Source organism: Myodes glareolus, chromosome 23, assembly GCF_982192425.1.
Source record: "Myodes glareolus chromosome 23, mMyoGla1.1, whole genome shotgun sequence".
Taxonomy (NCBI): Eukaryota; Metazoa; Chordata; class Mammalia; order Rodentia; family Cricetidae; genus Myodes; species Myodes glareolus.
In genome coordinates, this window is record NC_142048.1 from 25,921,843 (window position 1) to 25,941,806 (window position 19,964).

At 41.9% G+C, this 19,964-nt stretch overlaps 1 protein-coding gene across 8 annotated transcripts in view; it reads left to right on the top strand.

Moving 5' to 3' along the window:
- The window catches only part of Tenm3 (teneurin transmembrane protein 3), a 446,983-nt gene that overhangs the window by 383,241 nt on the left and 43,778 nt on the right, over window positions 1-19,964 (top strand). For 6 of the 8 annotated variants that reach the window (XM_085680300.2, XM_085680302.2, XM_085680303.2 and 3 more), the window contains 6 exons: window positions 2,162-2,429; window positions 3,608-3,751; window positions 7,679-7,928; window positions 8,577-8,597; window positions 17,934-18,166; window positions 19,475-19,629. In XM_085680300.2, coding sequence (XP_085536426.1) covers window positions 2,162-2,429; window positions 3,608-3,751; window positions 7,679-7,928; window positions 8,577-8,597; window positions 17,934-18,166; window positions 19,475-19,629 — 1,071 coding nt within the window. The remainder of the gene's footprint in view (window positions 1-2,161; window positions 2,430-3,607; window positions 3,752-7,678; window positions 7,929-8,576; window positions 8,598-17,933; window positions 18,167-19,474; window positions 19,630-19,964) is intronic. The other 2 variants (XM_087901091.1, XM_085680304.2) reach the window with 1 other exon arrangement.

The window sequence follows — 19,964 nt, forward strand, 5'->3', positions numbered from 1 at the left end:
ACCTCCGTCAGAATGTCCTCTGACCTGCATGCATGCCCACCCACCCCACCCATACACAAGATCAACGAATAAATGTCAAAACAAAAATGATCATAACAGGGAAGTGATTTAAATGGAGGAGGAAAGAGGCGGAAGAGAGAGACTTTGAATCCTTAGGCGGTATGGAACCCAAAGGGTCGGGCTACCTCAGGTCACAAAATACTTAACTGACCAGAAACAGACATACTGAACAGACTCTTGTCTACTGTATTTGCATGACCAGAACTCAGGTTAGCAAGTGTGCTTGACTACCAAAAAGAGCTTAGAAATAGAGACAAGGGAGCCGAATAGTGGATCAGGGAGTCAAGCGCAGGATGTGGCTTCCGAGTGTTTAGCAGGGTCAAGAACGGAGGTAGCAGATTTGCAGCTGACACATCGGACCTAGGGTTTATTTTCCCATTTTGGCAGAATTTGTAGCTCCTCAGAATAAAATATGACATGGGAAGGTTAAATTACATAGGAGAAATGAACACTTCTGTGAACTAAATTACAGATATTTGTTCCATGGAAGTAGGCTAATGATGACAGAGACCATAATCGGTTATTAAAATTAAGAATAACATGATATTTTGAAATAGGGGAGCAACTCCTAGGGGGCCACAGGAAGTGATCATCGACTAATTCCCTTGCAAGTAAGAAAGACTATCAAAATATGGGAAATTGTTATGAAAATAAATTAAGAGGAAATAATATATCATATTTTCTGAACCAAATCTGTTTTCCAAACTAATGCATTGGCATTTCGTCCTCTCATCGTAGAACGAATTCCCTTTAGATCGTCCACACCTCATCCTGTCATGCTTTTCTTGGACATAGGGGAGCTCGGGAGCTTTAAGAAGTTTCTCAGTGGATGGGTGAAAGGACAAAAATGCAAAATAACCTTGGAAGTTCAATGTGTTCATCAGCTGTTTTCCTTAATAAACTCTGCGGCTGAATCCTGACTGGATAGAGAGTTGCATGTTTAGGCAACTATATTGTTGAGATTTCATGGGTGCAGTGTCCACCACACACACACACACACACAGAGTAAGCACGTCCTGGTCCTCGGGTTCTTACAAGCTTTCTTAGCCATCTTCTGTGATGTTCCCCAAGCCTTACGTGGTTATTGGGCATCAGGAATACCATGGTCAGTTGTCCTCTGCATTTTTGACCAATTGTAGATTTTTGTACTGATGTCTATATGCTGAAAAGCGAAGTGATTTTGATAGGGGGTGAGATAGGCACCCTTTACAAAGGTAGCCTTGCATGTTACGGTATACATGGTAAGCTATAAAGATCTATTAGTCACAAAACGAATAAAGACATTACTAGAAAGAATTTTAGAAAACGCTTTGAAAGTTTTTATATACTATGCAAATGTTTTTAAATGGCTAGTTAATAGCTGAGCATCCAATATTTTCATTCCCCATAAGTTTGCTACCATCCATTGAGCTATTCACATTGAAGCTAAATATAAGGTTGAAATACATTTAATGTAGCCAAGCAGTGGTGGCACATGCCTTTAATCCCAGCACTCGGGAGGCAGAGACAGGCAGATCTCTGTGAGTTCGAGGCCAGCCTGGCCTACAAGAGCTAGTTCTAGGACAGGTTCTAAAGCTACAGAGAAACCCTGTCTCAAAAAAAACAAATAAAAAAATACATTTAATGCATAACCAAGGTATCTTTTACATGAGCAAAAGTAACTTTTTACAGTCAGAAATCAAAATCAACTTTTTAACAGTCAAAATAAATAATTTTTCTTATACCTGCATTTTCATTACTCTCTGAGAAAAAAAACATGCACACAGTTTAAAACATTATGTCTTCTGCTGCGTTATCAAACATCAGTGGTTTTGTAGTTGAGAATATAATTGCAAGAAGGCGCTGCCATTACATCACATCTCAATATGTGTATGGGATTGGCTGCACTTTAACCCAGGTGAGTCTTCCTTGGCGTTCCCAGCTTTCTAACCGTGACCTAGGGAGGCTAATGAGGCAGTTGCTAAGGGACCAGCTAATGACGCATCTGTGTTCTGAGCGAACCACTGTACAAATGTCAGCTCCGACCTCTGAATGACTCAATTTGGGCATACATGATCCCGGTAAGAAGCTTGTGCTTTTTTTTTTTTTTTTTCAAACCTAGGTCCTGCATGAAGAAACCACAATTCCGGGAACGGATTTGAAGCTTTCCTACCTGAGTTCCAGAGCCGCGGGGTACAAGTCAGTTCTTAAGATCACCATGACCCAGGCCGTCATACCCTTTAACCTCATGAAGGTCCATCTGATGGTCGCTGTGGTTGGGAGACTGTTCCAGAAGTGGTTTCCTGCCTCGCCTAACTTGGCCTATACTTTTATCTGGGATAAGACTGATGCGTATAATCAGAAAGTCTACGGCCTGTCGGAAGCAGTCGGTAAGTTTAGTGGCTATGCCCTGGGCATTGGAAAAGTGGTTTTGAGGTCAGAAGTAGAAAGAAGTCATCAGGAACCCATGGCAGGCAGATGCATAAGCAGCTATGGTGGCAGCAAATTCATCTAGAGAAATACAGGCCGGGTGTTTCCTGATCCGCTCTGGCAAAGGAAGGTGTCCCGTATGATGAGAAGAAAGACAGTCGGCATTTCTGACTGGAATCATCTGGGGAATTCCAGGTTACTGTATTCGTTCTTTCCCTGTGGCACCCTTCCCCATTTATTCTTCTTCCTTCCTTGACAACTTGGCCTCACTAGTTTTTTGCATCACCTTAATGTTTTCCGAATGTAGCAGTGGGTGGTTTAGGATCTGATAATGGTTGGCAGTGTAGCAAACAGAATTTGGATCCAAGAATTGCCTCAGCTCCTCTGAAACATCAAGCCACTGTTTCAGTGAATGACGGGACGGTACCATCAAACTCGACATGTCTAGTACAGCGTCTAGCTCAAGTCAGAACATCAACAACCTCAGGGAAACATGGGTTATATACCTTCAATTTTACTTTAAAATACATTTTTATTCTCCAAAATTAATATCTAACTTGGATTTGAATTGTTTCCCATCAATCAGATAGTTATTACTTTTCTCTTTTTTTTTTCCAAAATTTTAAATCCTTGGTTCATTGTAAACTCTGAAAAGTCTTTTCATTGTGAATTGGTATTAATTTACTATTAATACTTGCTTTTTATGTCTGCTATGTATAAATACATAAATATTTTCCATTATGAAAGTTCTTAGGTTATTTATATAAAAAATATTATTTTCAGTTGGTTTTATCTAATTGCAATTGCTGAAAACCTATTTGATAGAATTTTTAACTAGCTTCTTAATTCGGACCTAATATTGCTGGGAACCCCTTGTAAGAGTGAAAGGGGGGATTATAATCTATTAAATCAGTATAAAATAACATTTGGAGATGGTTGCTTTTATCTTTCATCTGGTCAAATCTCCTTACATAAAAACAAACTGCTTGATAAATGAGTGGAGCTATGGTCTCAGAACACAACTGTGAATTTCCCTCCAAATCGTAAGACCTTTTCCTGAGTGGCTGAGCTGTGGTTTGAAGACCGCGTCCTTTTCCCGTGCGGCTGAGGGGTGAGCTGTGGTTTGTTTTGCTTTCAGTGTCTGTTGGGTACGAATATGAGTCGTGTCTGGACCTGACTCTGTGGGAAAAGAGGACTGCCGTTTTGCAAGGCTACGAACTGGACGCTTCCAACATGGGTGGCTGGACGCTGGATAAGCATCATGTGCTGGACGTTCAGAACGGTAAGCCCTCGCTTGCGGTCAACACTGCCCACTCTCGCGCTGACTGCACTGCGCTGCCCTGTGACAGGTTCTTATCCCGTGAGCACTGCAGGAGTGGACGTCGTGGGAAACAAATGATAAAGAGAGCATTTGAGGCCCACGAAAGTCTTAGAATTACAATTCTCTTCCTGAGTTTCCAAATGCGCCTGTGTTCATTGACACAGTAATCTTCCCATGGAAGTAGAAATGACTGACATTGGTGAAATCACGCTGTCGTCTGCATTTCTTCTGCGCAGATTCATCCGTGAGTGCCTGGTTCTACACAGAAGTGTGTGTGCCAAAGGGCTCTGGAAGGGGTTGCTAAATCTGGAGGCAAAGTGACTTATTTTAAACAAGGATAAAAACTCTTGTGACTTTACCAATAGATTTCCAGTGCATTCAGTTGTCTAGCTGAGCCTCTGCCACCGCAAGTTCTGTTTAGTCTTTATTGAAGAAAAAGGCAAAAGCAAACAACAAAGTTATCACTCAAAAATTCTGTAGCTTGATTCTATGATGATTGGAGGAAATATAAATGAATGATTGGAGAGAGAAAAAACTAAGGTACTACTTCTAGCAAGCTTGATAATATGATAATAAATGTACTCCTGGGAAACACATTTTGGACATCACACACCAAAAATCCATGCCCTACAGAGTGTGAACCATCTCCTCACATACATAAAAGCACTGGCCAGGAAGGAATTTTGTTGCCTCTACTCCATACCTGACACTCTGCTTGCATGCTTGTCCACATGTCAGAGCATCCAAAGGTGCTTTATTTAAAAGGACAGGGCTGTTAGGAAACCAAGTCTAACCCGTCTTAAGCCTTCTCATACTGAGAAGTCTCTACTTTCCCTCTATGAATAGCGAGAGGAAATGTCCGTGTTTTCTGAGTAATTCTGACTTTTTGAAAGAGTTGAAATGTTGAATTGAGATTATCACACCATTAACTGCTCACGATCGACCGTCAGGTCTGGAGTGACAAGTGATGAGTCTTTGATGGTTGCTCTGACTTTAAAACTACGAGTGTTGGGAAGAATGTATCAGCTCTCTAAGTATACTGACCGGGAAGTAGTTTCCAAGTAGGTCTTTGAAACTGCTGATGCCTTATCTCGAGGAGATGGTGAAAAGTAGGGTGTAGATCACTCTTGAAGACAAACAGAATCCTCCTCACGTCTTTCCTGGTTTTGTGGCAGTGTCTAGTTCTCTTCTTCCCCATGGGTCCTGGCCATGGGTGTGCATTGCAGAAGGTTGGAAACACAGTTCATCCCAAGCACTACACACAGCACAAACGTTATACATGTAGGCGTGTCGCTAAGGGGGAGCAGCGCGCTTGCCTAGCTGGTACAAAGCCCTGGCTTTCTTCCAGATCACCAGGTAAACCAGGCTAGGTAGCACACACCTGCAACTCTAGTTCTTGTGAAGAGGCTAAGGCAGGAAAATCAGGGATTGCAGATTATCCTTGGCTACATAGGCAGTTTGGAACTATCTAGAAAACTTTAAAACTTAAAAAAAAAGGAGAGAAAAGAAGGAACTCCCACCCATCGAGAACACTCCATATGTTGTCTCAAAGCTTCCCCTGCCTTGAGTCATCGGTGTTATCTGAAGTGGTGGTAGTCTGTGATGTGAGTCATACCGAGCCGAATCGTGATCTTTCAGGATGCGGAAGCACGTGCCAACCATGCTTGTAGCTGGTCCTGATTCAATTATTTAAAATTATATTCCACGCATTTTCCACATATTTTCGTATTCCTGCATGAGTCCCCTCACAAGCAAACCTGAGGGAACACTGTGCTAGGTATGTTGTAGTTATGATGAAAATACAGTATAAAATTCATAGCCAGGTAACGACAGGATTTCTCCAAGGGACTAGGGAGAATATAGGTATCGAGCCCAAGTCGCGTACTTCACCACTGTTGGGATACTTGATTATAGCACTCGGAAAGATTAGGAAGTATATGGATATTGTGTAGGGTCCCATAATATAAACATATATAAACACATATTCTAATCCGGGATAATATATAGGAGGTTTTTATTATAATACCAGATCAGATTTTAAAACTGAGCTGCCAAGAATTCTGTTTTTCCAAAAACAACTGTTACAAAATGTTGCTTGAAAATGGGAGGTCGCCTGAGCCCCATGGTGTACGCGGTTTGCAGTGTAAACTTTTATCCAAGAGCAGCTTGGCCATCAGTGGCTTTCCAAAGGGACATGTGTCTGATTGAATAAACAAAGTGACTTGCAGCTGGGACAAGCGGGAAGAGATGGTGTGGAAGAAGAGGAGGCACAGACGGAGGTGGTGATGGCTGTTGATTCAGGCATCCTTGAACGTGGGGACAAATCCTGGGACGCTGGCCGTTCTGCTATGCTGTCACTGAGGACACTCGTGAAGGGCCAGTCATTCAGTGAAATGCAGAAATCAGATGCAGCAGAGCAGCGGGGTGACTCATAGGGTTCTTCTGATAAAGATTGCAGAACTCTCCCAGGAAATTATACTTCCATAATTGTCAAATAACGTAATCACAGAAAGGAAAAATCTTAGCTTATCATCCATGTCTTTGAATATTCAAGGCAAAAAGCGTTTCATCTCTTGTTATGATCCAGACTTATTTAAATTATTTTCTCTTAAATTTGAATAAACCTGTTTTATCATTCCTGATTTCTTGATGTAAATTTGCCGTGATTATTACATCACCCAAATAGCGAGGCATTTAAAAAAGTAATCACAAAACGCACCTAAAATGTGCCGAGCTATAAGGGGAGTGCAATTATTCTGATCACTTCTTCACTTTCAAATTATCCCAAAGTGGAGGAAAAATCACGTTTTCAAGTTTTCTGTCTGTGCTTTCCCAAGATTATTCTGCCAGTCTATCTGCTGAGAAGTACACTCATTAGCTCTGAGAACTACTTTGAAGCATAGAAACCCAATAAATACAGTATATACAGCTCAAAAGCCAAAGTAGCAAGTGGTTTATACAGCTAATAACACATCGAGGTGTGTCCTAAGATATGCGTGGACGGGGAAGAACTGAGAAGCCAGTCAATAACAGACCCCAGTCGTTGATCTGCAAAGGGTAACGGCAAAGTGAAAGAAGATGAAGTCTCAAATCTTCATTCTCACTAGGAAAGTACTAAATACTCCGTTAGAATTTCTTTCTCTCATTTTCAATGAAGGCCATTAAGGATCTGGTTGGCATTTTTGCCTTTGTGAAATTATTGACACTTTTCATGACTTAAAGCAGAGTTCAGTTTGAATAACAAGCTGGGCTTCGGCATCAGTTCATTGGGATTTGAATTTTAAATAATTTTAGATAGATAGATAGATAGATAGATAGATAGATAGATAGATAGATAGATAGACAGACAGATATTGATATATATTTACATCAGATGAATGTTAAATAAGACTACCCTGTGTGTGTTTGTGTGTCATTATGTATGTGTGTGTCTGTCTGTGTGTGTGTGTGTGTGTGTCTGTGTGTGCGTGCGCGTGTGTGTTTACATCACATGAATATGAAGCAAGACACCTTAACAGCAGAGTTAACAATAGGCCTCCATAGGCCAGGGGTATGGCTCAGTGATAGATTATATGCTTACTATCATGAGACCTATAAATAAATACTTTCTAACCTTGTTTCCATAAAGTAATTTTAGCTTTAAAAAAAAAAAAACTCATGGCAAGCTTATAAGAAACTCATATTTCCAGGGTGCAATTTTATTAATCAGGTTAATATATAATATTTTCCACATTGATTAACAATGAGGCAAGCAGTGGTTTTTCATGTAATAACTTCAAGTTTCCAGTGCTAAATCAGAAAGACACTGCACCGTCTTAGATTTCTAGGGGGCGTGTTTGCCTTTCATCATTCGTTTACACCGTAAGAAAAACGCACTTTTTCTTCCAGGTATACTGTACAAAGGAAATGGGGAAAATCAGTTCATCTCCCAGCAGCCTCCAGTGGTCAGTAGCATCATGGGCAATGGTCGGAGGCGCAGCATCTCTTGCCCAAGTTGCAATGGCCAAGCTGACGGGAACAAACTGCTGGCACCAGTGGCGCTAGCCTGCGGAATCGACGGCAGTCTTTATGTAGGGGATTTCAACTATGTCCGACGGATATTCCCTTCTGGGAACGTCACAAGCGTTTTAGAGCTAAGGTATGTCTTTCCCCTATTGGGGACACCAATCAAAGACAAACATATCCTTAAAAATGAAGTTGGATGTGGTGTGCTGAATCATTTATTTCAAGATACATCCCCACAGTTTAAAACTTACCATAGGAAGGGTATAGTTCTTAACTAGAGGTAGATGGTCAGTATTCTGTAGTGTTTTTAATGTATAAAGTTGTCTGATGTGGAAAATATCTTACTCAATCCAGCGATTTTCTTGTTCTGGGAACCGACAGGGAAAAAGACAACTTTTTCTAATTTCTTTAATTTTCCTTAGAATAAAAATGCAGCCCAGGAATTCATCTTTATTTCACAGTGGTTGAAACAGAGGGGCAAGGTGTTTTCTCTGGAATCAAGACGTGATTAGTGAATAAGCAAGAATATTGGATGCTGAGTTGGGTCCGCCCAATCATTAGCCGTAATTTGAATAGTAAAAACAGCATGCCCTTGCCTTGCTTTGTTTGAAGTGTGATTATCAACCAGTTCTGACAGCAAAGTTCATTGCCAGTGTTCTCTGAGCTTAAGCTGCAATTTTCCGTACAAGTAATTAAAACCCCAATATTGATCTCGTTCTGTGTCAGAAGCCTTTTCTAACTCTGCTTTTTTTTTACCTTTCTTTTAACTGCTTCCACCAAGAAATAAAGATTTTAGACATAGGTAAGCATTCTGCTTAAAGGTTGTTGCATATTTTCCAATGTCCTTTTTATGTCTCAATGTGACTCTCTGAAATTGTTTTTTAATAGCATCATCTTGAGAGGAAACTCAGAATCACAGAACATCTCAGGAATTAAAACTGCTTAATTGGACAATTGCATAACTTACTGCAAAATATATTGTGTGACAGGATTTTAGGAATATTTTCAAGTTGGTTTATAGGGAAAAAAATCTTGTCACAAGGAATTCTAATGTGCAGTTACTTACTTACGTAACCTAAGCCTTATGGAACAGAGCAAAGTTTCAGACACAGTCAAGGTTAATGAGGTAGCACAGTTTGTCCACTCTCCAGGACAGATCATGTCTTATTGGGCACAAAGCTAATTCGGTTTGGAAAACTCTTTAAGAAAAATAATCTGAAAATATTGTACGATGGTAATTTTTTACTATTATCTATCTGATCAATATGAGTGTACTACTCGAGACCCTGTGAACTAGGAAAGGATCCCCCCTCTCTAGCATCCTACATACTTATCTCTGCCTGTGGTTTCTAATTATCCCACATTGGAACAGCTGTCAGATCCAAGAAGTAGTATTTTTGTTGCCATGATTATGCGGGGAAAGGCTTTCTTCAAAGTTCAAGATGACTATAGACTACCGTCAGCCTGAAGGTTGCTCATATCCTGTTGATAAGTACACTTGCCTGGAGAAGTTACATACAATAAAATCCTTCTTAGAACAGGCTTCTCTGGCAGCCTTCTTTAATGACAGAAAAAAAATAAGAAAGAGCTAGTGAAAAGCAAGAAGGCTTAGACATGCCAGATCTAGTCTGGCCATCTTAGGCGATGATATATTTAAAAGGTAGCGTGTTATTTTATGTCCGAGATCTTAGATGACTAAGTCAATATCGCTCACTGGAACTGTTGGACAGATGGACAGCTAGCAAGTAGTGGAGTCCTGCTAACAGACAGACAACTGTTGCAGATCAAAGCACCCAGACATGGGCCCAGGACCCTTCCCTAAGGTTCTGTATTGACCTGATACTTTCAACTAAACGGGCCAGTCACGTGCTAAGGTTGACACTAAATCTCCCCCAAAGCACTGAATATACTGCTAGGAGCCCCAAGAATATCAACGCTTCTCTGCTTGTTTTCTTGGTAGTCATGGAGAAAAGAAGAAAGCCAGACAGGTCTGCATAGCAGCCCCTGTGTGAAAATGCTGCAGGCGATACAGGAAAGCCGAGAAAGTCTACCTTTTAACAAGCTGGCCTATGATATGCCAGGCATTGTGCCAGATACTTCTTGTATGTTATTAGAGGGCCACATAGTAATCCCTCAGGCTCCACATGAGGTAATGGAAGTTGGAAGTTATTACATCCCAAGATACACAACTAAGAAACGTGAAGCGGTGATTTGAACCCCTCTCGTGTGTATGTTCTTTCTGTATCACACTCCTCGTTCTTCTGTGTTCTCCCATGGCCAGAATTCTATAAGGAGATTCCCTAGAAATGCAAATAAAATAAAATAAAATAAAATAAAAATGCTTTAGAAAGTTTAGACTTATTTCACAGTCACTTCACAAGTCATTTACAATTATCCTCCCTGGGTATAATATGTCTGGGTTTGGAGCTGTCTGTTATGCATTCTGCCATAGAATATGAAGTCAATATATACTAACTCCTGGCACTTGGAAGTGACACCTAATGTAACCACTCTCCCCTAGTTGTCTGTCAGCTTTCTCTGTGTGTCCTTCTGACTACATTTGAGCTTCTCCCTTTCCTTTCTGTGGCACCCGGGAATGCTGTACTATTTGGGCTGTGTATTGATACGTGTGAGTGTTAACACTAACAGTGTTAAATTATTAGTCCTCCTCTGCCAGACTTGATGAATGGTAATCAAAGACTGAGCTCTTGGAAACTCACATATAATGGCAAACCAGCCATTTGTGTAACCGACCGGCATCTTCAGTGTTATTTTTTGACAAATAGCGTACATACCTGTCCCGTGAAGATGGTTCTTGGGGGAAAAGATAACTGGGAGATGACAGAATAGTAAGGAAGTTTCCAGAAAGTGTTGATATTTGAGCTAGATCTAAGAATAAAATCTGTTTATTTAAGGATATAAAAGAATGACGTTCGTAGGATGAAAAACCAATAGAGAGTAAATAAGTATATAGGGGTCTAAGATGAGGCAAGCAAGATATTCCAAGAGTAATCCTACCCACCCAAATAAAGTGGGGATTCGTGTGGGTAGCAATGAGAGACATAGGTTGAAGCCCTTTTTGGTCAGCTTGCTTAGGGCCGCCTTGGGCTTCCTGGAAAATTGACTCAAAGAGTGAGGAAATATGTTAGGGTTTTGAAAAAGTGGCATGTTCAATGTGGCCGTTTAGGAATATAATATACTTTATAAGATCACTTAGAAAGTTAATACACTAGACCATGAGAGCGAGCATACCTGGAAGAGGAGGCTTAACAATGAGGAACTCAGCCGAGAGGAAGGCAGACAGTGGACAGAGCCTGTGGGTGTTAGAAGTTGGAGGCACACACCTCTAATCCCAGCACCTGGGAGGTGCTGGATTATACACCCTGGCATACAGAGTGAGCAGAAAAACCAAAGGCAAAAATATAGAAAACGCACAAGGTGTTTGAGCCCCATTCATCAAACAGATAATGACATCATCGGTGCCGTTAATAATTTTGTGTGTTGAATAATCGTCTAAATCGGCCTAACGAAAATCAACATACTTAAAAATTCATTGGCACATCCTCATTTAGCTTTTGAAAAACTGAGATGCTTTCGCAGCCTAGTGGCACAGACCTGTGATCCTAGCTGCCCAGGAGACTGAGTCAGGAACAGCAGAGTTCAAGGTCAGCCTGGGTCAGAGTGAGGCTCTCCGAATAAACCGTGATTAAAAGGCGTGCATGTAGCTCAGCATTAGAGCGCTGGGCCAGCCTGAGTAAGACCCTTCTTCCAGCCCTCATGACAGGCAGAAAGCTGTTTTGTCTGCTAGCCTGGCTTGCATTGTAGCCTCACTTTTCTGCGTCACGGAGCAGTTGTGAGCAAATCAGGGACAAGCAACAGAAAGAAAGGAAGTCACAAAATGCGTCTAATTCTACATATAGGAGTGGCATTGTCAGTAGTAGATGATTTAATACATATAGACTAACCGCTTCTGGTCCACTTCCTGTCCTGCACACACCACAGACTGTCATTAATTAGACCAATGGAAGCCATACTCAAAATATTGGCCAGGAATATTAAAAGACAGTCTTATTCTTTAAAGATTCAAATAGGACACTATTATGGCAAGTTATTAAGTACTGCCCAAATATTCTGTAAAATAAAATTCCTTTAGTTATTCAGTTATGCTAAGTCATCATTTAATTTGTTTAGCTGGCAACACTAGCATGATTATAAAATGGGTTTCTGTTTGGTATTCTAAATCTCCCTCTCTGGTGTTTATTGCTTTGCTAATAAACCCTTTAATAGATAGTAAATTTTAGCTCACCCTTGTTCAAATTCCTTAAATTCCAAACTAAAAACCTTAAGTTAACTCATTAATACCAGCCAAGGGGCATTTAAGCATATAGGACTAAAAAAAAAAAATCAATCTTGTGAATCTTATATTACCAATTAAAGGATCAAAGCAAATCTCTATCACAAATCTTGTGTTTGAATTAATTAAATTTTTGATATAAAACTATCAAGACTCGAGTCAGCATTTCCTATTGATTTATTAGGAAGACCGTCTCCCAGGTCTCTGTTTGCAGTCATCTGAGCCGTCTTGGTTACCATAAAATAGGCAGTTCTGCTTTTATACATAAAAGGAATTCGTTCTGCTGCTTCTAACTCTTTGTGTGCGGAGAGCTGCGGCACAGTTTCCAAGGGAAAAGATAAAAAGTGTTAATAGCGTGCATTTTCTGAGCTGTTCTCTGCAAGTGTCTCTCTCTCTCTCTCTCATCTAAGAAGGCTGAATGATGAGAAAATAAATGAGTGTAACCAGCCCGCACTTGCCCCTGGGCCTGTGTCCAATTGACAAGACTACAGGGAAGATGTCGTGATAGCTGGCATCTGGGTCACCCTCCCCGAGTTCTGAATCGGGGTGCAGTAGGCGGCAGGTGTGGACTTGAGCTCGGCCTCCTTGCTCTTTGCAGCTGTGAGGCATGGCTGTCATTTCCAACCCTTCTGAAACAGCAAAATCTCAGACAGCCAGTCGCACAGAAATGCTCAGTGTTCCTGGGTTGAACACAGATTTCCCCCAAAACATGGCCTTTGTAAAACCACTGTGCCCTGTGAACAACTGCAGCCCTGTTCCCGTCACCGTGACCTCAGACTACACACTAGACGCTCTTCTCATCTGAGGCCCACCAGCCCCTCGGTGACCTTTGGGACAATAGAAAGCAGGTTCTCTGCACCCTGTCAGGGAACTCCTCAGGCTTAAAATCAGATGATCCTGAGTCAAACTCCTGTTGTGTATGTGATTCAGAGCTCCTCTGTCGCCTGTCTGCCAAGGAAAACTTTCCACACCCACTTTTGTCATAGTGTTTTGTTTTGTTTTGTTTGGGGGGGGGATTCTTTATTTAGTTTTATGTTTAGAATTTCCAGCATGAGTGCTGTATTTCCATCATTTTCACTCCTTCCGCTCTCCAGTCCTGTGTCCCCACAAATTTAACTTCTTCATTATTGTTACATGTGTCTGTCTGTCTGCCTGTCTCTCCCTCCCTCCCTCCCTCTCTCTCTCTCTCTCTCTCTCTCTCTCTCTCTCTCTCTCTGTGTGTGTGTGTGTGTGTGTGTGTGTGTGTGTGTGTGGTGTGTCCATATAGTGTTGCCCATAAGTACATGTATTCGTGTATTTAGGGCTGACAACTTTGGGTTGGATTGCCTATCAGAGAGCTTATTCCATAAGAAAACTGATATATTCATTCTCTCTGTTTGTCTGTCTGTCTGTCTGTCTGTCTGTCTGTCTGTCTGTCTCTCTCTCTCTCTCTCTCTGTGTGTGTGTGTGTGTGTGTGTGGTCTCTGCAGCTATTGGTTGCCTGTAACTCTTCATCTAGAACTTTGTAAAATTTCCCCCATCCGTGTTGGCATGTCACCTGGTGGTATCATTTCTGACCCATTTCAGCTCTGTAGAGATGCATCCCACCTGTGTGAAGCTAGGCCCTAAGGAGTGGCTGCCAGTCGAGACTGCACCACCTCTCTTGGGCATGTGCAGTTCTGCATGGTTCTCTGGACAATAGGGTTGTATGCATAATGAGACCTTTCCCTCATTCGATGTTGTCAAGCTGTGCTGCTTGTTTGAAAGTGACTGTGTCTTCAGTCTCTTGTGCAAACTGTAATCCTAGCTCAGCAGAAGTAGAGGCAGGTGGTTAATGACGTTCAAGCCAGGCTCCTTGTGAGCTCAAGGTCAGCCTTGGTCGTATGATGAGACCCCTGTCTGAAAAGGAAAAGGAAAAGGAAACACCTGTGTGTCAAGGAAGGAGGGTGATGCTCTACCCAGCAGGTCTAACACACACATACACATGCGTGCACACACACACACACACGCACACACACACACACACACACACACACACACCAACCGTCAAATTACTGCCCAACTAGCTATCACCATTGCCAATCAAAACCCAGCTTAGTAGATTGGTCTGTGCATTAGTTTTGCACCAAGAAATCACATGTCCCATGTCTAGAGAGTGGGCTGCCCACACTCTAATAGCAAATCTAATGTCTCCAAATGAAGGATATAATGAAGAAGTATGTTAGTTCGTGTAACTTTCTTGTAATTACTCTCGAAACAACTCAGTGAACATCCTAAGATGAGTCTGGACTTCATTCTAATAGCTTAGTAGATTACAAATTGCTGATATGCCAGCAAAAAAAAAAAGCAAATTTGAATCTATTCGCATTCTGAGACGCTTTTTCCCCCTAACATTTTATGAAAGTGAGTCAGACCTCCTAGCATATGAAATAGGTATATTAGGAAAGGTATATTGAAATTTCACAGTGGACCGAAAAATAGCAAATAGTAAGGCCAGCTAGTTCTTACTGAGTATGTCTTACAGACCAGGCTCCGTTCTAAAGATTGTACTTGATGGACAACAGACACCTTAGTGGGTAAAGGTACCTGCCACCAAACCTGATGACGTGAGGTCAAGGCCTGGAACTCAATGAGGGAACACCACGACTTTTCCATGTTGTCCTTTGACCTCCACATGTGTTCTGTGACTTGAGCTTGTGCACATACACAGTAAAACGACATTTTTCCTAGGAGCATTTGCTTGTTCATTTTATGCATGGGGGTATTCTGAGTACAGGTGCATCTGTATACTCCATGCCTGCAGTACTTATAGAGGGCAGAAAATGGCTATCAGCTCCCCTGGGACTGGAATTGAACATGGGTTCTCTGAAAGAACATCTCTCCAGCCCCAATAAATGTAAATTTTTTAAGCCAGAGAAATGGCTCAGCAGATGACCTGAGCCTGGTTCCCAACACCACATGTCAGCTCTCCAAGGCCTGTAACTCCAGCTGCAGGGAATGTCACGCCCACTTGTGGTCTCTGCAGACACCTTTGCTCATGTCCACACACTCACACAGAGATATCCACACACAGTTAAAAACAATCCATCTTTTGAAATGTTTAGAGATATCCACCTATTAAGTCTTGTTATCCTCCCAGCATCCTGAGAAGAATCTGTTGTTGTTGCCGCCTTAGAGTTAAAGATTCTGAGTCATAGTTAGCTTGTATTTCTTTAGTGATGAACCTAGGGTTCAGACCCAGTCAGAGTGGCCCACACCTCATTCCTGTAGGTGTACAAATAAGAGAAATTAATCATAGACAGCCAAAAAGAAAAAAAACCACCTACACAGTTATCATATAGTCGGGGTGGTAGGAAAGACTAGAGAGTCCCTCCAATGACACATCTTTTGAATAAACCCCACGTGGTGGACCTCAGACTTTGTGGCTGACTGTGCACAGCCGAAAGGCCAGCTCCCAGGCTCTTGGTAGAAGTGCATTCACAGCTGTGTCATTGCTCCCAAAGGAAAATGGTGTCATCACATTTATCATGGTCAATAGGCCATTTGCTACACATCAGACTTCTGAGATGTTCGTGTTCTCTCACTTCCTTCTGAGTCCTCCGGAGAACTGCCTATCCTTAACATCTTCCTGGGTTTAAAGCCTCTGGGTCTAACCCGACTCTTCATGCTAAAAGATATCGAAGGCTGGAAAGGAGACCTAAAGGCCTGGGAGGGTAGGGCCTTGGTGTGGCTGTGGCCTCACAGCCGTAGCGCCCCCTTGTGTTCCAGAGGTCCCTGCTGTCTACATGATGGGCTCTGCTCCCCAGGGTGAGAAACACGAGGCGAAACTCTAACACTGTAGCAAAGGCCCTCACATTAAAGCCCACACGCTCACCACTTGCACAGCGCATGAGATTAGAGATGGGACTGTACCTCACTAGGAAACCAAGACGACCTGGGTTCAAACCTCCAGCACCCATGTGAAAGCTGGGCCCATGGGCACCTGCCTGTTCCTCTATCACTGGGGGCCAGAGGCAGGTGGATCCCAGGACCCCTCTGGTGCGCTATTTCAGCTGACTTTACAAACTCCGGATTCAGTGAGCGCCCCTCCCTATCTCAAAAATTAAGCCCAAGAACAATAGAGGAAGATCCGATATCAACCTCTGGCCTGCACACACATACACCACACACTCACTCACACAAAAAAAAAACTAAATAAAAATTTAAAAGAACATTAAATAGTAAGAACGGTTTCATTATAGTATAACATAATTAGTATTGTAAATTGTTATTCCATTATCAAAATTAAAAGGTTTATATTAATCTTATACAGCATGTTTTTTTTTAATTTTTGAGATTATGATATCATTACATTATTTCCCTCCTCCTTTTACACCCTCCAAATTTTTTATGAATTCTCCCCTTGCTCTCTTTCAAATCCATAGCATCTTTCTCTTTAATTGTTGTTGTTGTTGGTGGTGGTGGTGGTGGTGGCGGTGGCGGTGGTATGTGTGTGTGTGTGTGTGTGTGTGTGTGTGTGTGTGTGTGTGTTTGTGCACACACGCTCTCTCTTCTCTGGGGAAAACTTATTTTTCCCTGATCTCAGGATTCTTGTTTCTTGGGGTTCTTTGTGTAGAACTGGGGCTTCATGAACCGTCCACCTTTTATGTCAGCATGTCTGTTGGTGTGTCCTTGTTCAGGTCATGTTTAGGCAGCCGTGGTGGATTGACTTCACGTATATAGCATCTCCAACGTTTCTACGAGACACAATCTCACAGATGTTCACATACAAAATAAATAAGTGTGTGGCTTTTTGTGTATTTGCCGGCAAGGAGATGGAAGGAATAAAGAAAAGGTATGAGGTAGGGAGAGAGGGGAAGAGAATATGAAACCAAGCTAGTTCTCAAAAGCTATGTTATTTAATGGATCCCATCTTTGCTATCCCCACTGAAACAACAAGTCACTCAGACTATTTCTGTCCTTTCCAGAGGACCATATTTGCACGTGATCCAAAAGTCACATTGCTAAGAAAGTAGTGTTTAGAGATTGCCTTCTGCATTTGGATGGATTATCTCATTTTATCCCCGTAGTTCTGAACAGACAGTATACCCATACCATCTGCTTTTCTGGACTGTTAGAAAGCAACCATGATGGGCATAATGCTGCATTCTTGGTGGGGGGAGGATATTGTTTGTGAGGTTTTCAGAAAAGTACAGCAATGCTAAACCAATGGAGAATGTGCTGGAAGGGTCTTTCCCTAGAATAAACTTCATCTATCTGTCAAGGTACTTGCTTCCTTATTTTAGGCTAGAGCAAGGTTAATTGGTTTTAATAATGTCTCTTGGTGGGGGCTGGAAAGATGGCTCCACAGTTAAAAGCACTCAGTGCTCTTCCAGAGGACCCACGTTTGATTCTTAACTCCAGTTCCAGGGGATCTGATGCCCTCTCGTGGCCTTCATTGGCACTAGCATGCACATGTCACACACACACACACACACACACACACACACACACTTGCAGGCAAAACATTTATACGCATAAAATGTAAAATAAAATAAAGAATAATGGCTAACTGGTAGTTGAGTCCTCACCACCAATCCAGAAAAAAAAAAAATCACAGACTTAAAGTCATCTTGTCTTGGAGACTTGCCACCTCAGATCACAGTCTCTTAAGTCATTATCACTTAGCCTGTTCTTTGTCCAGCCTCTGACAAAGGGGTCGCAGTTGATAAACACTTTCTCATCGCATGTTTTATTTCACTTTCATTTCCCACTGTGCACAAGGGTGAGCTCTCTTCTAATATTTACACATGAATCTTTTTACAGTAGCAACCCGGCTCACAGATACTACCTGGCTACGGATCCGGTCACGGGAGATTTGTACGTTTCCGATACTAACACACGCAGAATCTACCGCCCAAAGTCACTCACGGGAGCAAAAGACTTGACTAAAAATGCGGAGGTGGTCGCAGGGACCGGGGAACAGTGCCTTCCTTTCGACGAGGCCAGGTGTGGGGACGGAGGGAAGGCTGTGGAAGCAACGCTCATGAGTCCCAAAGGTACTTCAATTATCAATCTAGGCTTTTCTTTCGACTATATTTTTTATAAAGGTAAAAAAAAAAAAATCCATCCGGTTCCTGCGTCTATAGTTCTATCTCCAACTGTGTTCTGGAAAAAATGTATCACATCTAGTGCCTTCAAAGCCATTTGTCATGAAATTGTTCAAAACAAAGATGATTTTTTTTCAGTAAATATAAAATTCTTGACTTTTTAAGAACAAAACCCATCATATTATGTTTTTTTTTTTCAACTTTTCCAAAACTGAAGCAACTACTCTGTATTATTCAGGTCACGTCCTAGTAAACTCCGGATCCCTTCATTGTCCTGGAATTTCCTCGTCATGAATGAGTCCCAGGCCTCTCTAAAAGCATCACTAAGCAACCCTATTAGCTCTCACCCACTTCAGGGCCGTTCAACTTTTGTCTCTGTGCCATGGGAAAATCTGCTTGCTATGGGGAATTTGGGGGGGTAACGGGCTAAAATTCTCTGTGATGAAAGCTCTTAACGAGTCAAGATTGACTCCTTGCTCAAGCATCCTGCCATCCATTACAATGGCTTGTGTTTGGAAACTTTTTTATTTTCATTATAGCTAGTGAGGATTATGTGAGCAGGGGCTGGAGAAAAAAAATATTTTCTGTTCTGAATTATTCATAATGGCAAAATTCATTGTAACAAGGTCAGCTAAACACTAACCTCAGCTCAGCTCTGTCTTTCTTGGAAGTGTGTCGGCGCTAACAGAACCCAAGCCTGTCTCTATAATGAAGAGACGATGTTGGGACTGTAAATGTTATTTTGTATTTGGAGCATGCAAGAGCTGTTGCCTATGAAGTTCATGCCCTTGATAGAGATTCTTAGAGATTTGGATTCTTTGTTGTGTTTCTTTACATAAATGTATTTGAACTGTAAATGGCTATGTGATTTTTTTTTTCCTTAAGATTTCACGATCAGCAATCTTTATTTTGTTTGGTTGGTTGGTTGGTTGGTTTTTAGTTTTTAGGTTTTGGGGTTTTGTTTTTTTTTTTTTTTTTTGAGACAAGGTTTCTCTGTGTAGCCTTGGCTAACCTAGAACTTGTTCTGTAGACCAGGGTGGTCTGAAATTCAGAGCTCCACCCACCTCTGCCTCCCAAGTGCTGGGATTAAAGGCATGTGCCACCACTGCCCAGCCTTACAAAAACAGCAGTCTTACCTGTTATCTACCACCCCTTTTGTTAAGAAGGCTAACTTTTAATTCATCATTAGGCCTAAGGATTCGATCAAAATTAATCTTGTTATTTTTTAATGGTAACACTGACTTTTCTTGGCTAAAGGAATGGCGGTCGATAAGAATGGGCTGATCTACTTTGTTGACGGAACCATGATCAGAAAGGTCGATCAAAACGGAATCATATCAACACTCCTGGGGTCCAATGACCTGACGTCCGCCCGACCTTTAACCTGCGACACAAGCATGCACATCAGCCAGGTAAAGTAAATGCTAAGCCAAGCTGCTGGTCTTGCTCGAGTGGCTTCGTTGTACCCTGTCAGTAGCCAGTGATGGCACCACGTTCAGTTGCATCTCTCACACGTGGGGCGTGGTTACGATGCTGCTGTTCTGTTTAAATGGACATCAGGAGCTACTAAAAGGTATATGCTTGTGTGATTCTGCACTTGATGAATTCGGTGAAAGGCAGATCAATTAGCACTAAGAAATGGTAGGCGTGGGTAATAAAATTCCGCTGGCGTAGCGGCATGCAGACACTCCAAAAAGAACCAAACAGCTTAAATCCCTAATCTTTTGATTGCACAGGCTCCTCGAGT